Genomic DNA, 15,049 nt, shown 5'->3' with positions numbered 1-15,049 from the left:
TGGTTCATACCAATGAATCATCTCTTTAATGCCACAGCCTACTTGAGTATTGTTGCTGATGTGCATCCCTAATAGCTTCCTCCAGCTTGATATTGCAGGTCACTTGGCAGATGTCGGCTCAGGCTGGGTAAATGAACATGACTATGAGTTCCGTGTTCTTCAGTCATCAGATCTGAATCAAATGGAGAACGTTTGGGATGTGGACCAGGAACGTGCTCCAGAAAAATCTGTGGGAATTGTGGGACATGATCATGCCAACATGGAGAAGAAAGGTTTTCTATATCTTGTAAGAAGAAATTAAATTTGTGAGAGCTGAATGAACAGACTTTAGTCAGTAAAAAACAACACACGAATTCATCTCCGCTACTTATTCAGAGCATTTAATATTGTGATATGTTCCACAACCCATGAGCTAACTGCTAGCATAGCATAAACATAATTAATTATGCTAAAATGCATTATTGCTTTTCCTATTATTTTAATTAATCTGTTTTTATCTATCTATCTATTTTGTCTTCTCAAAATCCTGTGACTAATAAACGCATAATTAAAAACGACTAATCTATTAATTATAAAAAATATGGCTGCCACTATTGAGCCAAATCCACAGCCATACCCACATATAATCACAGAGAATTTATTTATTTATTTATTTTTAAGGACTACAAGCATCAGGACTACAGATACTACATTTCCCAAGGTGCCCCTGCCCCAGCCTTCTTTTACAGGCTTTCAGTTTCCAAATTCCAGTTCCAGTTTCCTAGTATTTACAACAGCTGCTTACAGAGTACAGTACAAGTAAAGACCCAACACTAAAGACATTTTATAGATAAAATATGTTTAATATAAAGTTATAAAAAGTTACAGGATCAAGAAAGGTAAGTGTTTGCCTCGAGAGAAAGCCTGAAGCCGACTGGTCGTGCTCAACCTCAGAATACCACAGGAGGTGCTGTATCTTCATCTCTGATAGGCCTGTTCTAACTTTTGCTCTTCCTTCCTCTTCATTCATTGGCTAACTTTATTAAAGCTCATAATTTGTAATTCTGTTTTATGCCACCAGGTCTCATCCTTTCCTTTCTGACTGACTTTCTCTGAAGCCATTCCTTTGTTCTTGTGGCTGTGTGCTTCAGGTCGCTGTTGTGTTGGAAGTCCCAATATTAGGTTTTAATGTTATGGCTGATCGTGTATATGTATATGTAATGACAACTGAAGTGTACTTTTGCATGGTGGAGAAGTTGGTGGAAAAGTTGGTGGAGAAGCTGGTGGAGAAGTTGGTGGAAAAGTTGGTGGAGAAGTTGGTGGAGAAGTTGGTGGAGAAGTTGTGGTGTAGTTATTTTCTGTTATTCTGTTCTGTTCTGTTCCCAAGAACCTATTTTTAATACTGAAAACTTTGCATGACTGAGGACAGATAGACACAGAGACAGACTGACTGTTAGACAGGCAGGCAGAGAGATGGACAGGTAGAGAGAGACACATGGATAGACAGACGGGTAGAGATAAATAAATAAATAAATAGTTCCGTGAAAGTGAGTTTAGTGTGTGAGCTCATTGGCAAGTTGCCACCTGATAAACCAGTAATATGGAAATTTTATAGCTCACTTTTCAAAACTATTTTTACCTTACTCTGTGTGCGATTGCGCGGATAGGTGAGGTCTCCAGACTGCCTGACGTCACTCAACGAAAGTATTTTACCTGCTGCCACACCTTTTAGCTTTCGGTCTTGAAGAGTTTCAGCTCTGAGGAGGAACAAGGTTGGAGGATTATAAAACTGACCTCTGTCACATGGAGGCTTTAAGGAGTTTACGGTTGGGGGTTCTTATCATTCTACTGCAGGTAGGTCTGAATATTTCTCTTACAGACCAAATATATTTAAAATACATTTACTTTGTAATGTATGGGGAAATATTAAACACAGAAATGCAGCACACCTTAAGTATTAGCAAATATACATTTAATACGTTTCATACACACAAATACACAGTAGAGATGCAGCTGGATAAGATAAGACTTTATTAGTCCCACAGTGGGGACAGAAAAGGGATAGTAAGACACTCAGATGCAAAACGTAAAAAAAAAAAAAAAAACACAAAAAAAACACCAATACACACACAATATAAACAATAGAAGTAAAAAAAAAAAGCAATAATATTAGTTACAGATCATTTGATATATATCTAAATTGTAAACAAGAACTAAAACATGTATTTTTGGAACTCTTTAATAAGAACTAGCTACATTTATTAGCCAATTTCATAAACAACAAATATACATTTATGCCATGATCAAGAGTCCTCTGTACGAGGATGGACTCTACAGACCAGACCAGTGAATCCTGAGTCTCTACCGTGAAACTTCCTAACCTGGGTGCATGTGGTGCACCAAGAGTAATTCTCAGCAACCAGCAGCTGAGACTAGCCCTCCTTAAATACAGCAGCCCACAGGTGTAACACATTAACCAGACAAGAAACCAAACCAAAATGGCCACGAGGGGTGTCAACCCAAAAGTCAACATAAAAGTCCTTCCTTTGACCAAACATGACATGATTCATTAACATAGAGTTCATTTTCGCCTGTGAGTGGGCGTGACAATTTAAAACACAAAATATTGCAGATGTAAATTATATGGATATGGACTGTATGGCTAATGGAGTTTTAACCTTTGTTTTTAATGTCAATATTATTATTCTTACTAGTCAAAATTGAGTTGTAGAAATCTAAAACTATGACAGAGATCTGAAAGTGCAGATTCCTGATCAGTCGAAACTAAAGTAGAGATATCTTAATTAAGATCTGTAGCATTTAAACGTTTTTTTTATGGATATGTGAGTCTAGGTGTTTTTGTCTATTCAGAATTAAAGTGTTTATTTTAAGTTATAATTTTGAAAATGTAATTATAGATAAGAGAGAATGAGATTTTATGTAAATGAATGGTAACATATCATAACTAATCAAAATTACATTAAGGAAATGTTGTCTTGCCAATATGACCAATATAGTTGAAATGTAATAGCTGAATTGAACATTTTTACTAGTAAAACATAAATGACAGATCTAGTATTATTACTAGTATTACTAGTAATATCTAATTATATTGACATGACAATTTACAAAATCAAAAAGATGAATTACTTTATTACTAATTATTAGCTAATTATTACTTGAATGTAATAATGAGATTATATTGAAATAATAGGGATATATAGGTCTGCTTTGTTGTCATGCATTCATGGGGCTTAAATTCATTAATTTCAGTAAATGTGTGTGTTTGAGAAAGCTGAAGGTCATTTTTCTCTCCTTCACACAGGTAATTTCGTCTAGCTTTGCGGAATCACCGCCATGTTCAAATGGATTTGATTCAGAGGTGTTCATTTTCAGAGTGCACGGACAGCACCTTTACAGAGGCAGAAGGCTGGGCAGAGGTAATTAGCCACACATTCAGAGTTAAACCTGAAATGCAGGTGGGGTGTTTAACTGTATACCTGTGCGGCGTACTATTTCTACGGTGTGCTTTTCACTGGAATTTCATTTCATTCCCATTTGTTAAATTTGGAGCTCCTCAGAAACTTGGTCTGTAACTTATTCACTCATGTTCAGCAAGCTACCACCCAAATGTCTGGTGCTTTGCATCAGTGACACTGTGTATCCAGTACACTTGTTAAATCCAATTTCCCAAAAATCCCACAGGTGTTTTCTTTTTCTTTTTTTTTTGGCGTGTACACCTCACTGCTTTGTCTCGGGGAGATCTTTTTGAAACTGTGAGTCATACAGGCTGTGCAAAGATTATCAAGAACTGCAGGGGGTTTTTGTTCACTCCCTGCTTCTTGGTCCAAGTCCAGGCAAAAGTGAAAGGACATGTCTGGTCTATTACATGGTCTACTGAAAACCACTCATATTCAGATGAATGTCTTCCATTGTTGGTTAAAAGTGCAGCTCTGCTTATACCTGATGTCATCATTCCATTTTCTTTAGAAAAAGTGTTTTCTCCTATTTCAGAGTATTAAAACGTGGAGTGATAAGTAGTGTATCAGTAACAAGAGTGTTAGTCAGGTCAGGTTGTTGATGTTGATGATCACCAGCCAACTTCATCCCCAACTCATCCCAAAAGCAATGGTGGGTAATAAGGCAATATTCTACTGTACTGCTTGGCATTAGGCATGTTGCCTACAGCTTCATGTTTGTCTGCTCCAGAGGGTCCTATTCTATTGGCAGTACCTAAAGTCAACTTGTAGAAGTAGAGAAAGGCCTTTATTAGAATGGGTGTCCGCAAACTTGTGGACACAGTGTATTTTAACACAGTTAATAGTTAAAACAGTTCCGTCTACTGCTGCCAACTTTTGACATGAATAAGAACGGATCCTGTCTCGACCAGCTGAAAAGGTTGCGTTTTGAATCTGCGTTTTGAGTCATTCGGCTTCTGATAATATGGTTATGGTGGGTTCACACAGGGTTTCAGTGAGTGTGCAGGAACCTGCTTGAACCTGACCAGGTGAGCAAATTGAAGTTCCATATCAGCAGTGTTGTTTCTCAGAGAGCATCAGGTGCTTTCCCACTTATTAGTGAGTTATTCTGTTTCAGTTTCTGCATTTCTCGGAAGAACGTCACCCAGCTTGTCTGTACAGGTTGCTGCAGATACCAGGGCTAGTGTTCATAATCATAACTGTGTTGAAAAAGTGATCTAGACAGTGTTATCCACAAAAGATCAGAGCAGCAGCAGAACACTGAAACCAACGCTTGATTGGAATGTAAAAAGCTAGTCACACAGCTCTTGTTCACTCTGAGTGTATGTAAGTGGTGGTTGGTGTGGTGCAACAGATAACACCACTACATGCCACTGAGCTACCACACCACATGGGAGACTGGGGTTCAATTCCCGGTCTGAGTGACTATGCTGCGCTACACTAATAAGAGTCCTTGGGCAAGACTCCTAACACTACACTGACCCACCTCTGTAATACAGGTAACCTTGTAAGTCACTCTGGATAAGAGTGTCAGCTAAATGCCGTAAATGTAAATGTAAGTCCGAAAACGATGTAAAAGCACACTGGCCTCTTTATTCAGGAGAGTTGGTGCTTTGCTGCACTTTGTGGTTAGTAATCAGTACCCCTTTTTTCTACTGATGACAATCTACGCTGATGCCAGTATTTCAGAAGCTATTCAATCCTATCAAGCCACCCATGCAACTGTTCCTCTTTTCTCTTCTTTACTCTTCCTCATTTAACCCTTGAAAACCTGCACACATAGTATATATTCACTGTATATACACAGAATATCATGACCACTCCTGGTTTGGAATAAACTCTGCCAATTCTATCAGCTACACTGACCACATAGGAGCACTGTGTAGTTCTGTAACTTCAGACTGTAGTCCGTCTGTTTCTCTGCAAACATATGGATGCCCACCAGGGTCAGGAGGGGTAAACATGAGTCCCATTTGGGTTGAACACTGCACATAGATGGGATAGATGGGACTCGTGACATTAAGGTGGGATGTGATAAAGATTTGGGCCGATTTGGGAAGGCCAACTTGGTCCCAGTAACAACACAGGTACCAACCCACTCAGAGCCCATGCCCACCTGGAACCCACCTAGACTACGTACCACCCATGTGAGCGTGCTGGCTGGGTCTTAGCTGCCTTTAAAACTGTACTTAAGCCATTTCAGCGTTGCCAGAAATGTCCATGAAAAACAAGGTTTTTGCCCATAGTTCATATATCAGAGCAGCCCTAGACTTTAGAACTGGTCTCTGGTATACAATTGGTTCTTGCTCTCTGCACAAAATGTGCAAAGCGTATGGCCTCCAGGACAGAAATTGGGAACATGCACTTGGATAAGGGCAGCCACCAACTGGGCTGCCTAATCAGATACGGTACACTCTTAAACAGTGGTTCTCTGAGCTAGTACACAAAATAACTTTTTTGATTAGTTTAATAAACAAAGTATGTTTGTAATAGAGATGTGTGAAGAGTGTGAAGAACTTTTTGACAGTCTGAGGAACTTGAAGTTAAGGTTCTTCACCAATTTAAAGTGTCTTCACACTCAAAGACCCTCTCAAAGAACCATTTATATTTTTTTTCTTTGTGACTTACTTGAGCTTGAGATCATTCTTTGTGCACCTACTAGTCTCTACCTATTTCCCTTACCCACATTCAAATCACACCTTACTGCCTCTTGTCTCTCACCAGACATTCCTCAGGGATTTTAGAGTACATAGCACCAAACTATGTTCCAATCAGATTCTAGTGCTCGCCTTTAGTCTTGTAATATTTATACATCTACATTTCTTCCAGTTCTCTTCAACGACTGTGATGGTAGAGCATTTCACATCTACAACTCAGCTGACAAGCATTTTCAAGTGGACGGTGATGGCACAGTGATACTGAAGACACGGGTCACTCTACATGAAGGTCAAGTGTTCTCTGTCCATGCCTGGGATGCAGAGGGCAAGAAATACACTGCTTCTGTGAGAGTGGAAAATGAGGCCAGGACCAGCCATCATCATGTCCAGCAGGAAGACACTGAGGCTTTCAGCCCTTCACAGGTATGCCTAAAATTACCTCTACTTGGGGGGGGGATCATGAATTGGAGATCTTTTTAACATTTTGAACTGTAGGTCATTGGGGTTCCTTGGCTCTGCACAGACCAGGCCCCAGCCTAGATCATCTTAAGTGGTAGGAAGACAAGTCAAGCATGATGATCAGTCCAGCATTTAAGAATCATTATTGTGTTAAGATACTTTTGGCGAACCCAGTCCTGTTTACCTCAGAAAGGTTTCTTTAGAAGGTATTACTTGTCCTATCTAGAAGATACTGCTAAAGATTGCCCTTAATTGAGTTTACACTGAACAGTGTATTGAGTATAAACACACAGAGCAATGGCATGACATGTCAACACTAAAGGAGCAACTGTGGTTAGGTACCCTGCTCAAGGACATGCTATGAAGGTTGATAGAGGAGAAAACACTGTTCTTTCCCTTCCCTGTCACCGTCCAGTCCCAAGCCTGATTCCCTAACCTTTAGGTCACAGCTCACTAGTGTGTGTTCACCACACGGATTTCATCTGTGTCTAACACTAATGGTGATTGTCTCTGTCTAATCGAGGGACCAAGGCATCCCCTGAATTTAACAACTTTGGATGTCAATCAAGGCACTTATTTACTCTGAAGACGTTGAATGCTATTCATCTTGACGACAGAACTGTTGAAGCTTGTGCTTCAAGCATCTAGCAAGATGTTTCAGTAAAAGTTCATCAGGAATGGGAGAAAAGGATAGCCTTAACACTCGAACATGGTGAACAGCACATCAGCATAACACATTTTGATGACCCTACATGTTTTTGTCACATTAACCTAAAGTGCACCATTGTTATACATTTCTTTACCAGCTGGATGTATCACACATCACGCATCTGCTTTCTCTCTTGAAAAACTAAAGTTGAATCCAAGAAATTATGTTTTTTTGTTTTTTTTTTGCAATCATGTTTGTTTCAATATAATTTGTAGACCTCTGATGTCCTGTTATGTTTATTCCTCAGAGTGAAACACCTTTGCATCTTCCAGTTCTGGAGTTTTCAAAGTTGAGGAGGAGAAAGAGAGAGTGGGTGATTCCACCAATCTCTGTCTCAGAGAATCTTAGAGGCGTTTTCCCCAAGGAGATATCAAAGGTATGTAGAGATGATTCCTATTTAAACTGAAGATCTTCTCTGTGTTCTATTTTGTACTGAATTCTCTCCTCTGTGTTTAGATCAAGTCCAGTCTTTCTAAGGAAACTAGGATGGTGTACAGCATCACTGGTGAAGGAGCAGACCAGCCTCCAGTAGGACTTTTTACCGTAAACAGAAACAATGGTTCACTCTATGTAACAAAGCCTCTAGACAGAGAGGAAAAAGATAAATATGTGGTAAGAGACTCAGGTTCTCCTTGCTGAAGCTCTACACTAGAAATCCCTCCAAACCTTCATTTAACAGCTCTGTATTCTTCTGCTGCTTCCAGCTTCAAGTTCATGCTGTTTCACCTGATGATGATGGTGTTAAAGAAGCTCCTATGGAGGTTATCGTCACTGTGATTGACCAGAATGATAATAAGCCCATCTTTACCCAAAACCCTTTCCTTGGCAGTGTTCCAGAAGCTTCAGCTAAAGGTAGCTTTATTGATTTTGACAAATATCTGCTGTTTATATCATGATGGTTTTAATGATGGTCTTCATCCCTCTCTTTCTGAAGATTTTGAGTTCATGACGGTCACAGCCACTGATGCAGATGATCCTAACTCTGCCAATGCTGATATCAGATACTCCATCATCAGTCAGAATCCACAACAGCCAAATCCAAGCCTGTTTGACATTAACCCAGTCACTGGAGGGATTCGAGTGAAGTCTGGTGGTCTGGACAGAGAGGTGAGAGCAGAAATCAGGGTTCTGAGTGTTGGGTTGGGCTGGAATGAGGTAATGAAGCAGTTTCAGTCATGAACATCATCTCTTTCAGAATTATCCTGAGTACACCTTGTTGATTCAAGCTGCAGATTTGGAGGGAAACGGCCTCGTAACCACTGGAACAGCTGTGATTACTGTAACAGACAGCAACGACAACGCACCCCAGTTTGAAAAGACCTCGGTAAGACAGGATAATAAATTCCTTATAAACATTAATCATAATCGGTATTTGGTCAAGAATGGTACTTCCAATCAGTTCAGTGTATTCCAGCTGAGGAATGTAAAAACTGACTGTTTTACTAATGTAGGCTTGTTTGTTTGTCAGTACAATGTATCAGTCCCAGAGAATAAAGTAGGAGCTGTGGTGGTGAAGCTGCCAGTGACTGATGGAGATGAACCTCAGTCTCCTGCCTGGTCGGCCAAGTTCAGGATCGTTAGTGGAAACAATGGAGGATTTTTTAACATTAGCACAGGACCCAACAAACAGGAGGGAATCATCACTACTGTTAAGGTACTTCAGTCTCTGATCAGTTCACTGATGCTCAGTTCAGATGTTTATGATGGATGTTTTTAGGGAAGGGTGTGAGTTGTGTTCATGGTCTTTGTACTTTGTCTTTTCAGCCATTAGACTTCGAGCTGAACAACAAGTACACTCTGCTGGTGGCCGCTGAGAACGATGTTCCATTTGCCAGTCCCCTCCCCACGTCCACTGCCACGGTCATTGTGAATGTTCAGGATGTGAACGAGGCTCCAGTGTTTGATCCAGTGGAGAAGATCATTTATAAACCTGAAGATCTGGAGGTTGAAACTGAGCTAAACGTTTACACCGCCACTGATCCAGACACAGCGAAGACTCAGACAGTGACGTAAGAATTTAGGGATCTAATTTAGGGTTCTCCTTGCCGTCCATACTTTACCTTCATGGGAACACTGATAGTACTGTATGATGCTGGGTTGCAGATATCGTGTAGGCACTGATCCTGCTGGCTGGCTGAGTGTTGACAGAGAGACTGGACTGATCAGAGTGAAGAGCCCCATGGACAGAGAGTCTCCTTTCGTGAAAGACGGCAAATACAAAGCTCTGATCTTAGCTGTGGATGATGGTAGGTCTGTTTCCTGGTTCTCTGTCTGAAGGAAGTGTTTTAATGGTGCATCGTCCTCCTAAAGGCCTTCAAAATCTCTGCAGATCCAGTTCCAGCTACCGGTACAGGAACCCTTGTGATCGTTCTGGAAGATGTGAACGATAACGCTCCTGTTATTGAAGAGAGAGAGATCAGAGTGTGCAATAAGGAGTCTACTCCAGTCCTTCTGTCTGTGACGGATAAGGATGGGCCCGGTTTTGCTGATCCGTACACTGTTGAACTCCAGGGAGACAGCAGGATAAACTGGACTGCCAGGATGAACGAAACCAGTACATTTTTTCCTCTTATTTGGAGATACCATAGGACTCCTATATATGTGACCTCCTGAAACTGACAAATATCAATGTTTTCTCCTTCCTGTAGAAACTGGAATTGAACTCACACTGAAGAACGTACTGGATCAGGGAGAATACAGCGTTATTCTGAGGGTGTATGATGCCAGCAAACACTTCCAGGACAACATCATCCAAGCCACTGTATGTGACTGCAAAGGAGAAGATGTCCAATGCTCCTTCAGGGGCGTGGCGGGCTTCGGCCTGCCTGAGATCCTTGGGATTCTGGGGGCTATCCTGGCTTTGCTAGGTAAGGTGTTCTCCAATAGCTCCAATAGGTTGTGTTTGAGGAGGTATGTGTTGGAGATTTGAGTTAGGGCTGGGCGATATGACCAAAAAACTCATCTCAATATGCCTAAAAGAAATGGCAATATACGAGACCATATTATAAAAACTATAACAAAATAAATTGTCAAAGTATTTGTGTTTATTTGTAACACCAAAAAGAACATGCTGCATTATCTAACTGTAATTATCAAACTGTATGCCTAAGAAATATTAGCTACAGCACAGTCGTGGGTCTTTAATACTTATTTCTGTTGGAGTAGAGAAAAATAGGTAGAAAAGAAAGGCGTCCATCAATTTGGCTTTAGACATACATAAAAAGTCATTTTTATCAAGTGAAAATAATACATTTACTTTAATGAATTTAAGTTTGTTAAACACAAGTTCTGGTGCATCTTTCCAAACATTCCAAATCATTTCAAATAAATAAATAAAATAAAATTATCTTAATAATCTTAATTTTTCACAATGTACTTCCATATTTGTCCCATAACATTTACATTTACACTTATGGCACTTAGCTGATGCTCTTATTCAGAGCGACTTACATGGTTACTCGTATTACAGAGGTGGGCCAATGTAGTGTTAGGAGTCTTACCCAAGGACTCTTATTGGTGTAGCGCAGCATAGTCACCCAGACCGGGAATCGAACCCTGGTCTCCCACATGGTGTTGTTGTAACTCAGTGGCAGGGGATGGTGTTATCTGGTGGTGGTGTTATCTGTTGCGCCACACCAACAACTGGCTTCCTGTACAACTGGCTTCCTGTAGCTGCCCGCATCAGATTTAAAACCCTGACACTGGCCTACAACGCCAAGAACGGACCAGCCCCTCCGTATCTGATGGCAATGGTCAAAAGCCCATCCGCACCAAGAGCCCTTCCAGCTTCAAGTACGGCTCGGCTCGACCCGCCACCCCTTAAAATCCGCGGAAGACAAGCGTCCAGGCTTTTTTCTGTCCTGGCACCAAAGTGGTGGAACGGCCGAGTCGCTCGCTGTCTTCAAACGCAGACTGAAGACCCACCTCTTCCGAGAGTACTTGGACGAATAGTTCTATGGTCGCCTTTTTGTCTTGTGTTTAGTAATGTCTAAAGCTTAGAGGTATCTTTTAAATTATTATCTTATTCTAACTAGCTGAGGCTTTTCTTGGGTAAATAGCAAAGCACTTTGTAAGTCGCTCTGGGTAAGAGCATCTGCTAAATGCCGTAAATGTAAATGTAAATGTAAATGTAAACAACCATAATGTGCTTTCATTATTGTTGATGCACTTAAAATTAATCAAATGCCTAAAAAATATCTCACCAGTTGAATCATAAGTATTTTTTTCAGAGCAGGTTGCCAAGGCAACTTTTACTTTTACTCATGGAGATGTTCTCCAGTATTACAGAATTTTGCGGCTAGCTCTCTCATTAAAACTTAAGATTAACGTTATGTACCAACTGCTAAATGCAAGCGATGACCAAAACACTACACCCTCATCCACTGATTTAAGCTGCTGGCTTTAACAATGTTGCTCACGTTGTGATACAGACTTGCTGTTGCTCTTGTAATCTCCAGGATTTTAGAGCATCTTGTAGTCCTGTGCGATGATTTCAGCTGTGTGGTCATTTGGAAAGTAGCAGGTTTGCAGGCAGTAACTCTTTAGCTTCCAATCTTCAATGAAATGTCCTGTAAGGCTTATGTGATGGTGGAGACGTACGTAGCTCGTTATGAGCTCGTAGCTTCATACAGTATTGACGTCCAGGAAGTTCGTGCTTGGGGTCAATCATTTTAAGTAACCCCCTGAATCCTTCTTTATCCGTTTGCTTAAAGGCACCATGTCTCTAGTAGGCCACAGCAGACGTTATTTCTTGCCACCTTTTGCTTGTTTTCTCATATGGTATAACTCTCAAAAAAGAAGCTGCCAGTGTTACTTGCTTTTCTCAGACAGAGGAGGAGGTTTTATCCGACTTAGTCCGCTCCTCTTCGCGGTATTACACCGCCTCGGCAAACTGCTGTGGATGGTGTAGTTTGAGATGATGAAATAAATTTACTGCAAAACTTTACTCTGTTCAGCATCATTCCTGCGAAAGCCAAACCACTTCCACAAAACTGACCCATGCGCTTTTACTGAACCAGAGCTTCGCCACTGGTTTCAATTTTGTCCATTATTAACTTACTCAGTTATCAGAGACTTCTACAATGGCAGAGCAGCACAGTTTGTGTGTGTGTGCAGAGACGTTTTGAACGTACTCAGATGGGAACCTGCGTATCCTTGGCATACTCGATATAATGAATATGGTCATCTTCAAAATCGTGTAAAAAGTACTATAGAATATATTGATATTGATATTATATAGATATATATATATACGATATATCCCCCAGCTCTAATTTGAGTGTGTACTGTGCTCTTTTTATGCAGTGCTGGTCCTTCTAATTCTTCTGTTCACGAGGAGAAAAGGAACAATGAAGAAAGAGCCCCTGATTCCTCCTGATGATGATCTCAGGGATAACCTCTACTACTATGATGAGGAGGGTGGTGGAGAGGATGATCAGGTTGGCTCATTAGATTTGGCTGTTTGTTCGGTTTGTTGGCTTTTCTTCACCCAGTCCAGTGGATGTTCTCATAATGTTCTGGTCGTTTCGTATTTCCACAGGACTACGACCTGGGTATGTTGCACAAGGGCCTTGAGAACCGCTCTGGTGTTTTCCGTAACGACGAAGCTCCAACCTTTTTGCCTGCACCCCAATACCGACCCCGCCCAACCAACCCTGAGGAGATTGGCAACTTTATTGATGACGTAAGCAGCAAAATAAGACCGATACAAGCTAAATACAGCCTGGAGCTCAATCCATCAACAATGGGCCCTATTTCAGTTTACATAAAGTAGTAACAATAAGACTGGTGTAGTGTAGGGCAACAACATTCCCTTCCCCATGGCACACTAGCGTCTGAATCCCCCAGCTCCAGAAAGAGCCTTTTTCACCTCTGCACTTTGAATTATGGTTAAAGCAGACTCTGGTTCGTTTTCACTCTTGGGGCAATTTGTTTGGGCAGGTGTGAATACAGTTATCGCACTCAAATGCGGACCAAAACAACCGCCCGGTGTACCACCCAACTATCAGGTGTACTGCCAGTTTCAGTTAAACTGCATTCTGCAGGTGTAGCTTAACCTGGTGTACTGCCCTGATATTTACTAGAGCTATGAACAGATACCATCTGTGCTGCTGCTTCATGTTAAACTACACAGAAACATACTAGAGTTTGGGTTTCACATTGCAGTTCAGCAAGAGCACTAAAGAACTTACCTACATGGGCTGCGTCTCCCTATTCTTGACACTGATTAGTTTGTTTCCTTTCCTGAAAAACATGAGTAAACAGGTTGGTTTGGTGCCTCTAAACTGCTGATATTACAGCATTATTACCAGCAGAACCAACTTCAAGTGCAGAACTTAAAAATGACACTCCAGTCTAAACCCATAGGCATTCATATGGAGTCGTTCCCTCTTAGCAGATCTAACAGCAGGTTGGCAGCTCAGCAGTTATTGAGTCTGGTGGAGACTTTGTGGTTCCTAAACTCTTCCACTGTTCAATAATAACACCACTCACAGCTGATGGAGGAAGATCTAGGAGGGAAGGTCTAAATTTCACCAGCTGTGAACAACTTGTTGTTGTTGGTGCAGCGGTGTCTCCTATTACATACAGAACCATGCTGGAGTTCAGTGAGCTCCTCAGAACCTCCCGTTCTTTCACTGATGTGTGGAAGAAAGACAGACTGCAGGGCTAGGGGCTTAATTTTATACACATGTGGTGATGGGACTGAATTAACACCTGAAATCATTGATTAAGACGTGTGTCCTAATATTTCTGTCCATATAGCGTACTGTTAGGCTAGATATTCATTCTTTAATTCCCTCCAGCATCCAGTCCAGCATTTCTGCTAGGAATCCCCAGACTGGAAGGAGCAGAATCTGTTCAGTGCAGCCCAATGTTGTTTAATCTGTGAGGTCTGAACACCTGGATATGTAGAACTTGCTTTACTATCAATAGTCTAAGTTTGCTCCCTCTGTTCTTCTGTACTGTAGAATCTGAAAGCAGCGGACAACGACCCCACGGCTCCCCCTTACGACACTATGTTGGTGTTCGACTCTGAAGGAGAAGGATCTAAGGCCGGCTCTCTCAGCTCCCTGAACTCCTCCAGCTCTGGGGACCAGGACTACAACTGCCTGAATGAATGGGGCCCACGCTTCAAGAAGCTAGCTGACATGTACGGAGGAGGAGAAGACTGAGCTGTGAGGAGATCACTTCCGCTAAACACCTGGCTTAGGATGAAGCAGATGGATGGACGGACTGATGGACAATTATGAAAAATATTTGTTTGTTTTGAAAGCACTGAGGGACAGATTAATGGGACAATGTCTGAAAGCTCCTTTTGTTCGAGCTGTTTTATACAACCACCAGAAAGTCACCCTCATTTTCTGTCCTATGAACTTTAACATTTCTATTAGTTTTTTATATTAAATAAATGCTTGTCATTTACCTCTCTTTAGTCTTTTTAAACTACCATTTCCTCATCATGTGTACTGTGTTTTTAAAAAAGTCAACTAAGTGGTGGTGGATATTTTATCTATTACAGGCAACAAAAAAGGTCACCAACTGGTTGCTGTGCCATTTTTGATGCTAACATCCAAAGGCATGGCAAAGAAATGCTAAAAAAAGTTGACTTAATTGCAAATAATTAACTTTTAATCCTTTATAAAATTCTGCAATGCATTATGGTAGACATTACCTGACCTAAATGTCTTAACTAGAAAAGGTGAGGCAGACGTCAGCTCCTCCACTGCTGCATTATCTCTTCACTGTAGCTTCCTGTAGCTGCTGCC

At 41.1% G+C, this 15,049-nt stretch overlaps 1 protein-coding gene across 1 annotated transcript; it reads left to right on the top strand.

Moving 5' to 3' along the window:
- The first annotated feature begins 1,736 nt into the window (after positions 1-1,736).
- On the top strand, positions 1,737-14,705 carry LOC140547813 (B-cadherin-like). Its single transcript, XM_072671013.1, has 16 exons — positions 1,737-1,833; positions 3,305-3,419; positions 6,288-6,538; positions 7,531-7,659; positions 7,740-7,895; positions 7,988-8,135; positions 8,218-8,390; positions 8,479-8,607; positions 8,752-8,937; positions 9,048-9,292; positions 9,387-9,529; positions 9,613-9,837; positions 9,932-10,150; positions 12,588-12,721; positions 12,823-12,966; positions 14,252-14,705. The coding sequence occupies exons 1-16, from the start codon at positions 1,783-1,785 to the stop codon at positions 14,453-14,455; spliced, it is 2,652 nt and encodes an 883-aa protein (XP_072527114.1). The 5' UTR covers positions 1,737-1,782; the 3' UTR covers positions 14,456-14,705.
- The last annotated feature ends 344 nt before the right edge of the window (positions 14,706-15,049 follow it).

The sequence above is a fragment of the Salminus brasiliensis genome, chromosome 25, assembly GCF_030463535.1.
Source record: "Salminus brasiliensis chromosome 25, fSalBra1.hap2, whole genome shotgun sequence".
Lineage (NCBI taxonomy): Eukaryota > Metazoa > Chordata > Actinopteri > Characiformes > Bryconidae > Salminus > Salminus brasiliensis.
The sequence above is the reverse complement of the archived record's forward strand: the minus strand, read 5'-3'. Positions and strand labels throughout refer to the sequence as shown.

Excerpts from the sequence above, each read along its gene's own strand:
- LOC140547813 (XM_072671013.1), top strand. The coding sequence starts at position 1,783 with ATGGAGGCTTTAAGGAGTTTACGGTTGGGGGTTCTTATCATTCTACTG. Across the intron at positions 8,391-8,478 it reads CTGGTGGTCTGGACAGAGAG|AATTATCCTGAGTACACCTT; the intron begins GTGAGAGCAGAA and ends CATCTCTTTCAG. Across the intron at positions 8,938-9,047 it reads GAATCATCACTACTGTTAAG|CCATTAGACTTCGAGCTGAA; the intron begins GTACTTCAGTCT and ends TTGTCTTTTCAG.